The 13,840-nt window shown below is 59.6% G+C and overlaps 1 protein-coding gene across 2 annotated transcripts in view; it reads left to right on the top strand.

Moving 5' to 3' along the window:
* The window catches only part of ASIC4 (acid sensing ion channel subunit family member 4), a 63,035-nt gene that overhangs the window by 23,284 nt on the left and 25,911 nt on the right, over window positions 1–13,840 (top strand). Inside the window, exon 1 of one of the 2 annotated variants that reach the window (XM_048308663.1) lies at window positions 10,912–12,102. The exons of the other annotated variant lie outside the window; for it this stretch is intronic. Coding sequence (XP_048164620.1) covers window positions 11,527–12,102 — 576 coding nt within the window. The 5' untranslated portion in view covers window positions 10,912–11,526. Of the gene's footprint in view, window positions 1–10,911; window positions 12,103–13,840 lie in introns of those variants that run through there. 2 annotated transcript variants of the gene reach the window in all.

Here is a 13,840-nt window from a genome sequence, read left to right as displayed (position 1 = left end):
GTGAGTCCTTCCCTTCTTCCTGTTCCCAAAGGATGGCCACTGGCATCCCCAGGGCTGGGGGAAGCCACATCTGGCCCAGCCCTCCTGCTGTGGCCCCTCAACTGGGCAGTGTTTGCCTGGGCACAATAGCCTGCATTCTCCTGGGGCTGGGCGCATCCAGGGGGACCAGGGGTAAACATTGGGATGTGGGCAGGGGCTATCTCAGTGCGTGCCCTCCAGCCTTGCCTGTGCTGGCATCACACCCTCCTGCTCAGGATTGATGGCCCATCCCGCAGCCCCTTCCCGGCACGCTGAACTCTACATTTCTGTCGCCGCCATCCGACGGGATTGATGTCTCACTGAGTGCAGGCAGCGGCTGTAAGTCATGCCCGGGAGCCGGGCTCCCAGCTCGTTACTCACTGGGCACCGTCACCACATGAGTTACAGCTCTGCCTTGTGCTGGGACACCTCAGTAGTGAGGGATCAAGGCAGGGGTGAAAACGGCTGAGGCAGGGTTGGGGCAGGGAGCAAACCTCTCTCCCTAAGGTGGCTTTCCAAGCCATCCCTCAAGCTGGCATCCCCGGCACACTCACATGCAGCCTGCTAACTGCCTCTGTCCCTGGCTGGGAGGTGGGCACACATGGCCCTGAGGAGTGATGCTGGGGTCCCGGCCAGGGGTGGACGGTGGCACCGCAGCTGGGATTCCCGTACCACACCCGCCAGCTGGTGCCCGGGCTGCAGCGCGCGGGGGAGGCTGACGAGCTGTTAATTACAGGTGCTGCTTGGCTGGTGCAGCCCGTCTCTGCTGCTCGGCTGGCAGAGCCGTGCGGCGGGTGACACACTCCATGATAAATTGATATCCCGTTTAGCATCAATTTTCCCTTCTCTGGTGGCAGACAGCTGTGCTAATGGGATGGGACAAGTGAAAATGAAATAACAGGCCCTGAGCACACCGGCACACGCCGCACTGTTGGCACTACTGCATGGCTGTCGCTCCCCAAGAGACAGGCGGGACCCACACGCCCTGGTGTGGGGGAACCACAGGGCTGGCAGTTCCAGGCTGGGCTGCATTCACCCTAGTTGCTGATGCCCACCCACGGTGGGTTTGTGACCTGTGGTGTGCCAGTGCTAGGTGCCACCAACTCTGGCATTTGCAGCACCTGGAGGAGCTGCTCCTGTCGGTGGGCTTTGAGGCTGGCACAGGAAGAGGGCTGGCTGCAGCATGACCAGTCCTTGATGGTCGGCATGAGACTGCGTGGTGTCTGCATCCTCTTGGTGTTTGCAACGCATTTAGAGGGTGGTGACTTGGCACATTTCTTATTTATAGCACAGCACATAGCTAGGAGCCAGTGAAGGATTTCGTTGGCATTCAGTGCCCAATCTATATTGGGTATTTGCAATGCACACAATGCCTGAGCTGATGTGTGCAGCATTCCCAGTGCCTGCACCAGATTCAGTGTATGCAATAGCCCGTGGCACTCTGTACCCACACTCGCACGCTCTTTTCGGTGCAGTCAGCACCAGCCACATGCTTGTTATCAGGTGTGTATTTGTCAAATTGGTGCCTGCAATGTGTTTGCAGTCGTGGTGGTGCAACGCTTGATGCCCATAGTTTGCTTGATAATTGCAGAGTGCTCAGCACTTAATACCTGTGGCATCATTGTTATTTACACAGCCCTCACAGTCAGCGTCAGCAGCGCTCGGCATACGCAGTGTGCTCAGGGTGTGCGCCCCGCTGCTGCTGATGTTTTCATCACCTTCAGTGCCTGGTGTCAGCTGTGGTTTCATGTTTGCCAAGCGCTCAGCAATCTCTCCAGTCAAGGTGTACCTGGCGTCTGTTCGGCTTGGCATTTGCAGCGTAGCCCATGCTCGCACCAGCCGGCTCTCCGCGGTGTGCTCAGTGTTTTGATTCCTGTGGTGTGATGAGTGTTCACAGCAGACTGCTGGCACTGTGGTTGGTGCCCAGTGCCAGTGCATGTGCAGTGCTCGCAGCGGGCTCAGCCTTGGTGCCCACAGCATGCCCCCGTGCCTGCGCACTCCTCACTCCCGCAGGTGTGTGTGCCTGCCCTGCATCCTGCCCCACTGCCCAGTGCACTGCTCACTCACGTGTGCTCTGTAAGTGCAGCCCATGGTGCAGTCAGCACAAGGTTCCTGATGCTTTTGCCATTTACAGTTTGCTGCACAGTGTTAGTGGTGTTCCTGCTATCCAGCCTGTGCTTGGTACCAGAACTGGCCTGCTTTGGAGCAGCTGTGTACACTGTGTGCACTGCTAGCACCAGCTCTTGCATTAGCAGTGCCACCAGCCTGTACTGTCCCTGTTGAGGCTCACTCCAGAACTCACAGTCCGTCATGCATCCCATGTCCAGAGTTTTCAGTGTCTGTGGCACATGTGGCATTGGCAGTGCCCTCAGTGCTCAGCATCAGCTGCCAGTTTGCAGGGAGCTGGCGCTTGGTGCCTGATGGTGTCACGTTTGCAGTGGCCCAGTTCACCTTTGGGGTCGACGCTTCCAGGATGCTCAGCAGTCGGATGCTTTCCCTGTTTGCAGTATGCTGCAGATGAAGACCAATGAAGTGTTTGGAGTTTGCAACATGCACTTGATGCCAGCCGCATGCCTGGGGTTTGGAGCCCACAGGGTGCTGAAGGCACCAGTTCCTCAATCCCTGGCGCGCAGAGCATGTGCCGTGTTTGCCATGTGCTTCACAGCCAGGTGGCACTCGCCTTGCCATCCGCACTCATGGCCCATGCAGTGTGCTCAGTGCCCAGATGTGCGCTGTGCCTGTGGTGACCCTCAGTCCAGGGTCCACTTCCCAGTGACTGTCTCTGACTTCCCATTCACCTTTCAGACCCAGTCTGTCCACCACATCTCCACCAGCCACCAAGGGGCAGGGGCAGTCCTGGGCTTGCCTCCCAGCCTGTTTGCCCAGCAGCCTGAGGAGGGCAGGCAGGGTGCCTTCACCATATATGCCATCAGTGGAGCTATGGCATTGAGGTTGAGGTTTTAATCACACAAATGTTGGAAAATGGGGAGCGATGGTTCCCATGGTAACACTAACTCTGCCCCTTGCCCATGGCGCACGGCTGTGCACGCACAGGACCGTCATGGGCACCGTGCAGCTGAGCTATGGCTGCCTGGGGAACCATAACTCCCAGCCTCCTGACTTGGGTGCATTTAAAACCTCAGCCCTATTGCTGTGCTGAGGCAGCTCTGCTGACAGTTTACGACTCTGTTGTTTTTAGGAAAGCCAAATGGGAAGCAGGAGCTGCCTTGGTGAACTACTGCAGATGGGACAGAAGGAGCCACAGGGTGCTTGACCCAGCACCAGGTGCCAATGACTGCAGGGGTCAGGGCAGGATGGGGCCTGAGGGCACAGCTGAGCATGAGGGAGCTGCTGAATGATGTCTCTCAGAGCATGAAGAGCTGATCCGCATGCTTCGCTGGCTGGGCACGCTTCCATCCAGCTTCTCTCATCCCTCAGGGCCAGAGAAGGGATGGAGGAGTGGGGTGCTGCCCAGTGTGAGTGCTCCTGGAGTGCCAGCACTTCCCGTGCCCTGCACTGGGGCTACTTGCAGGCTGCACTTCTCCAGAGGTGTCTGAAGAACCTGGTGATGGGCTTCCTGACACTGCTGTGTTGGCCTTCAGCCCTGCAGCATTCATGACCCTTCCACTCTCATGCCAGCACACAAGAGACCTGCTCCCTGGTGCAGGGTCAGGGCTGTTTGGGGTGGGATGGGACTCTCATCCTCCCTGCACACCACAACAAGGCTACATCCTTCTGCACACTGCCTCTCCTATGTGGCACAGCTCTTGGCATGTCCCCTTGGCTGTGAGATGACATCCCAGCTGTGCCAGCCGTGTTCAGCAGCAGCCCAACCCATGCCTGCAGCTGTGCATGCCAGCATCCTGATGGGGATGTGCCAGGGCTGGCGATGCCGAGGCAGGACAGGGATACCCAGCTGGTGCTTGGGGGCTGCACATGGTGGCTGGGGCTCACCCAAGCATGGAGCCCAGTGCTGTGGAGGCTGCCCACAGCTGGATGCAGGGTGGTCCTCCAGGCTCAGTCCAGTTCATCCATCCCAGAAACTGATGGTAGGCTGTCTTAGGGGCTCAAGCTCCTCCCAAATCTTTTTCCCTGAGAGCCTCCTGGCCTGCCTTGTGATCAGGGAGGACTGCGGCTATGGTGAGCTGCCTGCCCTCCAGTCACCTTTACTCAGTTGTTGCTTGGGAGGGAGTTAAGCAGGGGGTTGTCCTGCTCACAGCAGGACTGGGTGAAGTTTGTCCATCTCTGGCTGCACTGGCTGGAGCATCTCCCAGTGCTGCCCTCTCTGCCTAACTGCTGCAGCTCCCGTAATGTATTCATCCCAGGATACCCTGGTGCAGCTGCAATATAATTATTGGAGTTTATTACACCATTACCTTTAAAATTTTATAAACCACCAGGCAGGTGACAAGTGGTGGAGGCGGGGGGTCTCAGGCTGTGGACAGAGGGGCTGTGAGGGAAATAGTGCTGGGGACTGTCCCAGCCAGGTGCTGAGCCCATTTCCCTGCCATGCTGGTGTTTCTGCTAGCAGTGCAAGCCCAGTGGCACCCCAGGAGGGTGCCCTACTGCCAAGCTGCTCAGCACAGTGTAGCCATGTGCCAGCCTACCTGGCTGCCCTCCTCAAGATGGCAGGGAGAAGGGAGGACCAACCAGCTGCAGCAATAAAAACCTATAAAACCAAATGGCTGTCTCTGCACGCTGCAGCGATGGCTCCCAGGGTGCCTTCCCCTTCCTAACAGTGCTGAGGGCAGGAGGGACTGTGCACATCCCATTGCCCATGCACAGAGCCAGGGCTCCTGCTGCCATGCAGCCACTCCCTGGTCACGTCTGCGACAGCCTTTCCAGCCGTGGGGGATGCTCTGAGGGCGGTGAGGCCATTTCCTCCACTCCTCCCACTCGGGATTGGAGGGCAGCGTCAGCCGAGCCTGACCTCCTGCTGGTCACGGGCCAGCGAGCATTGCCAGATCGGGAGTCAGGAGATGGGTGCTGGACTGAGCATCCTCCTGCGGATGCTGAACACCCTCTGTGCTTAAATGTCTGGGCATCCTTCTGGGGAGGGGACTCTGTTTTGCTCCTCTGCATGGGTTTGGGAGGCTTTTAGATGTGTTTTTCCTCAGTGAGAATGTTTGTGCAGTGCGATCAAGTGGCCAGATCAGTTTGGGGGCAGTTTGTACCGACAGGGTCAGAGCAGAACATGGACAGGGGCTGTTGGCTTTCAGCCTGGCAGAGCCAGGGCAGTGCAGATCCGTGGCATGGGGGCAGTCTCAGATGGAGACCAGAAGCAGGGGCTGCTGTGTGTGAGTGGGAACCCTCAGCGTCCACTGCCTGCTGCCTCTTCCTGGGCACAGGGGCAAGAGCTGGCTGGGTGAGCATTTCTGGGAAGAGGAATTCTGGAGGGTGATAAGTGAGGTCTCACTGGTCACCAGGGTTAAATACCATGGAATCAGCCTGAGCTCAGTGCAAACTCTTTTCTCCCATGATCAGGCAGGGATTGGACCCGTTATCCCATTGAGTGGCCATGAGATCTAACCCAGCTCTGATGCAGGCATTGTCCTCTCAGCCATCAAACAGATGCTCCTACACCCAGATCCTACTGAAACCCACTCCTTAAATTCCTGGAGGCAGGAACCCAACAGCCACATAAACTCAGTGTTGTTATCTTGGCAGCAGCAAAAGGTGTCCAGGGCACCTTGTGTGAGCTCATGCACACAGCTTACAGAAGAGACTTTGTAATTGAGGTTTTGCGCTTAATGAAGGAATAAATTGAATGGGAGTGTTGTCTTTAATTGGGGTGTTGCATTAATTAAGGTATTGCTCTTAATTGGGGTAAAGCATTTAATAAGGTATCGTGTTTAATGGGGGTAGTTTACGTAAATGGGGTCAGTGCGTTAATGGGGTGCTGTATCTCCCATGCATCTGCTGGCCCTGGTGGACTTGTCATCTGCTACAGTGGGCTAAACTTGGGACCAGGACCACCAGTGAGGCTGGTCTGCAGCACTGGAGCTGCCATCTTCCCCATCCCAGCACCATGCAGCTGGTAACAGTGCTCAAATCAATGGCTCTGCTCCTACCCTGGTGTGTACAGCCCCCTCCCGCCATTCCCAGCCCCACCACTCCCAGTGGGTGCAGGAGGATGGTGCAGAGGTTTCAGCAAGTGGGGTGCAGGCAGCATTACTGCTCCTGTGGCCCCCCCACAGCCAGCTCCACAGCAGGCAGTGATGCCTGGCATGCTCATCACACTGTCGCCAGCCCTGCTCTCCTGTAATTGGAGTGGACATCTTGTCATCCCACATCTCCCCACAGCCAAGGCACTTGCCGTCCTTGCTGCAGAGCCTGACCTGCTGGGCAGGCGCCGGCAGCATGCCAGGGAGGCCATGGAAGGAGGCTGTTCTTGTTACGCCAACGTGTTTGCAAGGGTCTCAGAGGATACAACTTGCATGAGGCAGAGCTGAGTGCTGCGGCCAGCTGGGCTCCGCAGTCACGTTCCCTTCAATTAGATCAAAATTAATGATTGCCCCAGATCCACTTCCCTCTGGGCATGGGGCCGTGGCCAGCGCCAACTCTGGAGTGTGAGGAGCTGGCGAGGAAGACATCGCAGCCAGCTCATGGGCTTGGGCTGGCAGTAGAAGCACTCAGCAAGCTGGATCCATGTCCAGGCCGGTTTGGCCTAGCAGAGTATCAGGTGGGAGCTCCCTGATTGGGGTCTCCCATTGGACAGCTGCCGACTGACCACCCAGGTCTGTAACTGTCCCGTCACCCGTGTCCCCAACCCTCCTGGGCTGCCCCCACCACTGTTCGGTGCCCTGGGCTGATCCCCTGCGTCCCTCCTGAGGAGCCACAGTCCCGCAAGCTGGCTGGGAGGGTGAGCTCACAGCACAGCACCAGTGCTGGAGTGCAGTGGGAGTTCGGGTCTTGGTATGGAAAAGAGTCAATCCATCGGCTGGGTGGCAAGAAAGGGATATCACAAGCAAACCCTCATCCAGACTGGGCTAAGAATAGAAACAGCCAGTGCCTGTGTCTTGGAGGGGATGAATCACCGTGAGGGTGCTGGAGGGTACCACAGCAGGGTCAGGTTCACCAAGCATCCCTCCAGACTGTGGGGCCAGCTTCTCCAATGTGTAGATTTCACCTATCTCCTGCTGTGTTATATGGTGTATCAGAATGCTGACGTTGTAGAAAGCCCTCTCCATGGGGGCTCAGTTATTTTGTCCATGGATGCAGCCTCTTAACCTCCTCTGCTCTCACCCAAATCTCCAGTGTCTGCAGCCAGCCTCCATCACTGCTCTCTGTTATTGCTATCCTCTCTACTCTTTACAATTAGTTTGGATTTTTCTTGCTGTGTGTCCTGGACCAGACACAGGGTTCCTGGTAAGGCCTTGTCACCAGCAAACACTTCAGATGCCTCACGAATTATTCTCCTTCTCACGCAGCTCTGAGCAACGTTGTCCTATTCACAGAGTTCAGTGCAGTTACAGGGCTGTGAGACATCCCATATTAAACTGATAGACCCCATATCCCAAATGAGTGAGGTTTCTCCTATTTTCTCCTAACTCCCAGCTGCTTTTCCAAGCATCTGCCTGGCTGCTGGGCATCTGGAAACACAGCTCCTGCTCACACAGATAACTGCACCTGCAGAACATGTCCTGCCTTAGGGTTCCGCCCCTCTGCATGCCTTGTTTATCCATCCGGGATTGTCCTGGGGTTTGGTGTTAGACAAGCTGATGTTGCTGCCCACTGCTGAGCTGGGCTCTGTGCTGCCATCCTGCCTGCTTGGCAGCCCTGCCCTCCAGCTGCTCGCCCTCTGCTTGCTGGGCAGATTTGCTTCCCTCCCCAGCCCAGCTCTTGGTGCTTGTCCTTTTGAATTGTATCTGATTGTTTTCAGGCCATTTCTCCGATTTGTCAACATCATTTCGAATTCCAGTCCTGTCTTCCCCAGCACCCGCAGCCTGCCCCCATCATCTGAGTGTAGTACATGGGCCCTGTGCCAAGTCCCTGATGATCAGCATTCCCCTGGCTGGGGGGCACAGGAGTAAGCAGGAGGGACTCCGCTTTCCCAATCTGCTGGCAAGCCCTTGGCTGGCTCTCCCACCCTGTTGGCTTGCTTGCACGGTGTCTGGGGAAGTCAGCACTGGAGCCCAGGGCACTGTGCTTCTCCTGACTGTTAGCATCATATCCAAGGACTGGATGAGGGACCATCAGTGGGCAGACAGACTCTGTAGCTGCATGTGGCTCCATGAAGGGGCACATGAGCCCCACTACACACCACAGAGTCCCCCTGTGTGGCCTCATGTCCCCCATGTGCAGGCACTCAGCCACAGGTGAGAGGCTCCAGTGTGGAACCTTGGGGACCTGCAGACATGTTGGCAAAGGGGCAGCCACAGCCATTCCTAGCTCATGCTTGATTTTCTGCCTTGTCTGCCGTGAGTAGAAAGCAGTCCCTAAGCCCTGCTGCCCAGCTTCCCAAGCCATGCAGCTTCCCCACTCCCTGCACCTCCATCCCAGTCTCTCCCAGCATGCTCTCTCTCTTCCAGAGCTCCCTGGCTGTGAAGCCATAGTCCTCTCCTCTCCATGGCTTGTAGGAGGCCTGCAGCTGCAGCTGGGGATGGGGCTTGTGCTATGGGTGCCACTCACTTGGGCACAGCTTGATCCCAACCCATCCTGGCTGCACTCTAGCCTTGGGTAATCCTGCAAGGGGGTGAGCCCCCAACACCCATTTGTCCTTGCTGGGTGGGCAGGCAGAAGCAGAGTACAACAGGGGAGGAGAGCCAGGAAAGGAGACAGGAGAGGACTTACCTCTTTGGCCACACAGGAGGGGATCATGCTGTGGGGACAGTGCTGAGATATGTCCCCAGTCCAGGTGGCAGTTGGTAATAGACCTGAAGATGGCCAGAGAAAGCAGGGGTATGTGTTCCCCTTGGTACGGGAGATAGGGTCCTGTGGGGAGCCAAGAGACAGTCCTGCTCCCATGCCATGACTGTCCAGCACACAGGACACTGGGCTCCAACTTGTCCCACACTCGCACAGCTCAGTTTGCCTTGTACCTCAGGGTCTGCGCTTATGGGGTGACCTGCCTGGCAGGTCCATGCCCTCATGTCCCTCACCACCACAGCACCTGAGAGGTGCGGGCAGGGACTACGCACCCAGCTCTGCAGACCAGCGACCCAGGGCTGGCCATTGCCTGGCTCCATGGAAACTCCTTGCCACTGGATCAGGCCCTTTCTGCCCATGGTCCTTGCTGGGCCAAGCATCCCCCAGAGGGCCAAGCGTCCCTGTGGCAGCAACTGGGGTCTGGTGGCTATGTGGCTGGGGCACCTGTGGTGGCAGCAGTGCTTGGGTCACCTGCCCAGCCCACTCCCACCGTGCCCTTCCGAGCTGGGGGTGCAGGGCTGGCACGTGCATGCTGCATCCCTTGGGCAGGGAGAAACAGGCGGCTGGGGCTGTGCGTGCTCCTTGCCGGAGGCAGCCTATCATGCTGTATTGACCCACACAGAGGCAGAAACATGTGTGCCATGCACAGATCAATGGGAAGATTGAAGATGCGTGTGCACTTGCCGGACGACTGGGGAAAGCTTTGCCGTTGGCATTGGCAGCACAGTGAAGGTCATGCTGACCTGCAGCGCAGTCCCCGAGGAGAGGCGAGGCCTCTTGTCGCGCTCATGGGCGGCTGTCTCATCACTTGTCCTCCGGAGACCCTGGATTCCCTGCCAGGCACGCACCTTCTCAGCAGAGCCATGTCTGCTGGGGGAGGTAACCAATGCTGGGCTTGTTCTGGGGACAAGAAGCTGGTGTTTCCCCCATCACTGTGCCACAAGGCAGTATCACAGAGGGTTGCTCGACTTGTGAGACAGGGGGTTGGTTCAGCCTTTTTAGCTGTGCAAACCCTCCATCACCAGCTGGTGAAACGAAGGCAGGAAGCTGGGAGAGATCAAAACTTGCTGGCAGAGGTGTTGTGCATCGAGAGCAGACAGACCTCGGTGCTATGTGGTTCGTGCCTCAAGGTGAACCCATCACCTCATGACTGAGCCACGCAGGCAGAGCACCACTGCCATGGGCACGACGGGGCAGGAGGACGCCCTGCTTCTCACGCTGCCGGCAGGGCAGTGCTGCCACGGGGGCTGGGTGTTGCTTGGGGTTGTGCGCAGGGTCGACGGGAGCGTGCCCTGGAGGGAGCAGACCCCAGGAGGAGCAAGGGCTCAGCAGGGCAGGACAGGGTGAGGGCTACCCCGGCTCAGCCTTTCTAGCAGAGTTGGTCACTGCCTGTGGTGCCCCTCACTTCTTGTGCGCTGCCGTGGGACAATGAGGAGCAGCGAGGGAGAGAAGGAAGAGGGGCAGAAATGAAGCCGGAGGAGCCCCTCTCGGGTGCACAGCGAGCGCAGTGGAGAGAGGGGCGGCGGACACGGGGCGCGGGTGGCGATACTGCCGCCCTCCTGGTTCCAGGGCACCGAGGAGCACGGCGGGGGCGGGGGGAGGCACGGGAAAGTGCACCCCTGGCGCCCCGTGTTCAGGCCCGCTTTGGCGGCGTCTTGCCGGCTGGATCCCGCCGGGATAGCCGGGGCCGGGGCCGGGACGGCCGGGACTCGGCGCTGGCCGCCGTGGGTCGCGGCGGGCCGCGGCAGGGAGGCGGTTAACGGCCAGGGAGCCGCCGAGGCAGGAGGAGTCCGCAGGCGGGCGAGCAGGAGGGGGCCGCCGGGCGAGCTGCCCGCAGGCTGCCCGCCCCCGCCGAGCCGCGCCGCGCTCTGCCCCGGGGCGCACGGGCCGGCGGGGCACGGCGGGGCCAGGCGGAGAGCGCGGCGGCAGCGGCGACGGCGGGGGGCAGGCTCCGTGCCCCGCCCGCCACGGCACGGCTCGGCACGGCTCGGCACGGCTCGGCATCGCACGGCGCGGCGCGGCGCGGCACGAACGACTCGGCATCGCACGGCGCGGCGCGGCTCGGTTCCGCTCGGCACGGCTCGGCTCCGGCAGCTCCCGAGCCATTCAAACAAGTGGCTCCGGCAGCACTTCGGGGCCGGGGCTGGGGAGCGGGCGCAGCGTGGCTCCCTGCCCCGGAGGCGCCGGGCCCTTCACGCTGCCTCTTTTCTCTGACGCTTGCTCTTTATTTGACGATGAAATAATGTTGACATGTCTTGAATTATTAAGTATTCCCTGGATTTTATTAGCACATGATGCCTAAATGCTGCCTGTATCTGCTGGGGTCTTAACCAGAGAGGAGCGAAGGAGAGAGGCAGAGAGACAGAGCGAGGGAGAGGAGAGAGAGGGGTTTTTGACAGCTGTATTTGTGCTGATAAGCGAAGGCACAAGGAGACGATCGACTAGTGAGACAAGAGGGAAGCAACGGCTCGGAGCTGCTGAGAGGGGCTGCGCTTCCCTCCCGAGACGGCTCGGCCCTCCCGGTGCCGTGCTGGGGCTTGGGGGGGACCCGAACCCCCTCCCAGCGTTTGGCCGGGCTCTCGGCTGGCGCCTGTGCCAGGGGGCAGCTCGCTGGCTGGGCACACCAGCTGCACGGGGCAGATGCCGATTGAGATCGTGTGTAAAATCAAATTTGCTGAAGAGGATGAGAAGCAGAAGGAGAAAGAAGAAGGGGACAAGGAGAGCCTGATCGAGGAGCCTGCCCGGCCCCGCTCCCGAGATCTGGCCACGTTTGCCAGCACCAGCACGCTGCACGGCTTGGGACACATCTGCCGGTCAGGACGGCTGGGCCTGCGCCAGACCCTCTGGGCATTTGCCTTCCTGGCCTCGCTCGCCTTCTTCCTCTACCAGGCAGCCAAGTCAGCGCTGCTCTACCTGGAGCACCCCCACGTCATGGCCCTGGACGAGGAGGCCATCCGCGAGATGGTCTTCCCCGCCATCACCATCTGCAACATCAACCGCTACCGCCACTCGGCACTCACCGACGCCGACATCTTCCACTTGGCCAACATGACTGGGCTGCCCCCCAAGGACCGGGATGGTCACAAGGCCACGGACCTGCTCTACCCTGACCCCGACATGGCTGACATTGTCAACCGCACCGGCCACCAGCTCGACGACATGCTCAAGAGCTGCAACTTCAGCGGCGAGAACTGCTCATCCCGTGATTTCACTGTGGTGAGTGCACACCTGGCTCAGCTTCCCTAGGGGCCCCTACCGGCACGGGGGGCACCCACCCATCCGCGTCGCACCGGAGTAGGGCACCCTGGCTCACTCTGGCTGCTGAAGTTTGCATCTCTCTCTGTTTGAGTTTCCCTCCAAGTTTCACATGGAGAGAGGGAGAGGATCCTCCGTGGGAGCTCTCAGCAGGGCTCTGCGCCACAGGACTGGGCTGTCGGCAGGTCTGTGCCTGAGGGGTTCGCGGGCAGGAGCCGCAGTGGGTGAGCAGCAGGGTTCAGCGGTCCCCAGGGTGGGTGTGCAGCGGGTGGGGGGAAAGCTATGGCATAGAGTCCTGCTCCAGCCTGCTCTTCCCCCGGATCAAAGTGCCCTGACGCAGGGTGCTTTACTCAGAGAGAGGGGCTGGAGCAGAGGGGCAGGCGGAGACACCTTGGCACATAGGGGAACCTTTCTGCATTTGGGGGATTAGCACTGGGATGTGTGTAAATGCGGAGGCTGCCGGCATTGCACACGCACGTGTGCACATGCCGAGCACAAACGCCGAGCGGCTCTGCTCTGGAGGCACGGCCACAGGCGAGCGAGCGGGGAACTGCCCGGGGCTGCCCACTCACTGCCCGGGACTGGCAGCAGGGCCTCTTCCGAGCAGCGCCCAGTCTGCCCAGGCAGCGAGCCCCTGGCCGACCGCCGCCAGTGTGTAGCTCTCACCAATATTGAGCCTGGAATCACAAATCCCCGCTGTGGTTTGGGAAAATAAATGTGCTGAACGGGCAGAATACCTGATGGGACCCTTTTCAGACCTTAATGACTCTGGAAATGAGCTGCCTCTCTCCTACGGCTGCCAGGGGCTACTGCTCAGCTGGCTCCTGCCTTCTTAGGAGCTGTGCTGCCAGCCGGACCCCGCTCCGTGCCGGGGAGTGGGGTGTGATGCCATGGGCTGTGCAGGATACTGGGCAAGAGAGGAGGCTTCCGTGGGGCTGGAAATGGCTGATGCAGCATGTTCCATTTCACTTCGTGCCCATAGGTACAATGCCTGCTCAATGTGCAGAGTGATGCTGTCCCTGGGAAAGAGACGTTCGGGGGGGGCTGCCCTGTGCGGGGGGGTGGTGGTGGCGGCATGGGGCACTGCAGTGGAGTGGGAAGGAGCGGGGGACAGCGGGGGGGCAGCCCCACTCCTCCTGGGGATTTGCTGCGCTCTGTGCCTGCTGTACACCAGCTGCTCGAGTTTGCCGGGAAGCAGTGTGGTTCAGCAGGGTTTGGAGCAGGAAGCTCTGGTGCTGGATAGTCCTGCACGTGGCTTGGCCATGCTGGCTCCAGCCCTGGGGTCCTCCTGGAGGATCCTGCCCAGCTTTGGTTTGTGGGGGAGGCAGCGAGCCCAGCCTTGTGCTGGGCGGCAGCACGGCATGGCAATGGGATTTGGTGTGTGCTGAGCCACACTGTGAGGTTGGCAGGGCACAGCTCAGGTGGATGGGGCAGTACAAGCTTCCCATAGCATGGACAGAGTGTGTGGCATGCGCTGTGCTGCGTGGCAGTGAAGGGTGACCGCCAGGACAGTCTCTGGGACCCAGTTTCTCAGCGTGTGGCCGTGCAGGACCAGCTGGCCTGCCTACCTCATCTGCTTACGAGTATGCCCTGGGGATGCCCAGGCAGCCGGGCTCTGGTGTGCCGGCACCCTGCACTGGAGCAGGTTTCAGGCATGAGAATGGTTAGTGCCAGCTGACCCGTAGGCTCATGGCCAAAG

This window comes from Corvus hawaiiensis, chromosome 7 (assembly GCF_020740725.1).
Source record: "Corvus hawaiiensis isolate bCorHaw1 chromosome 7, bCorHaw1.pri.cur, whole genome shotgun sequence".
Lineage (NCBI taxonomy): Eukaryota > Metazoa > Chordata > Aves > Passeriformes > Corvidae > Corvus > Corvus hawaiiensis.
The sequence above is the reverse complement of the archived record's forward strand: the minus strand, read 5'-3'. Positions and strand labels throughout refer to the sequence as shown.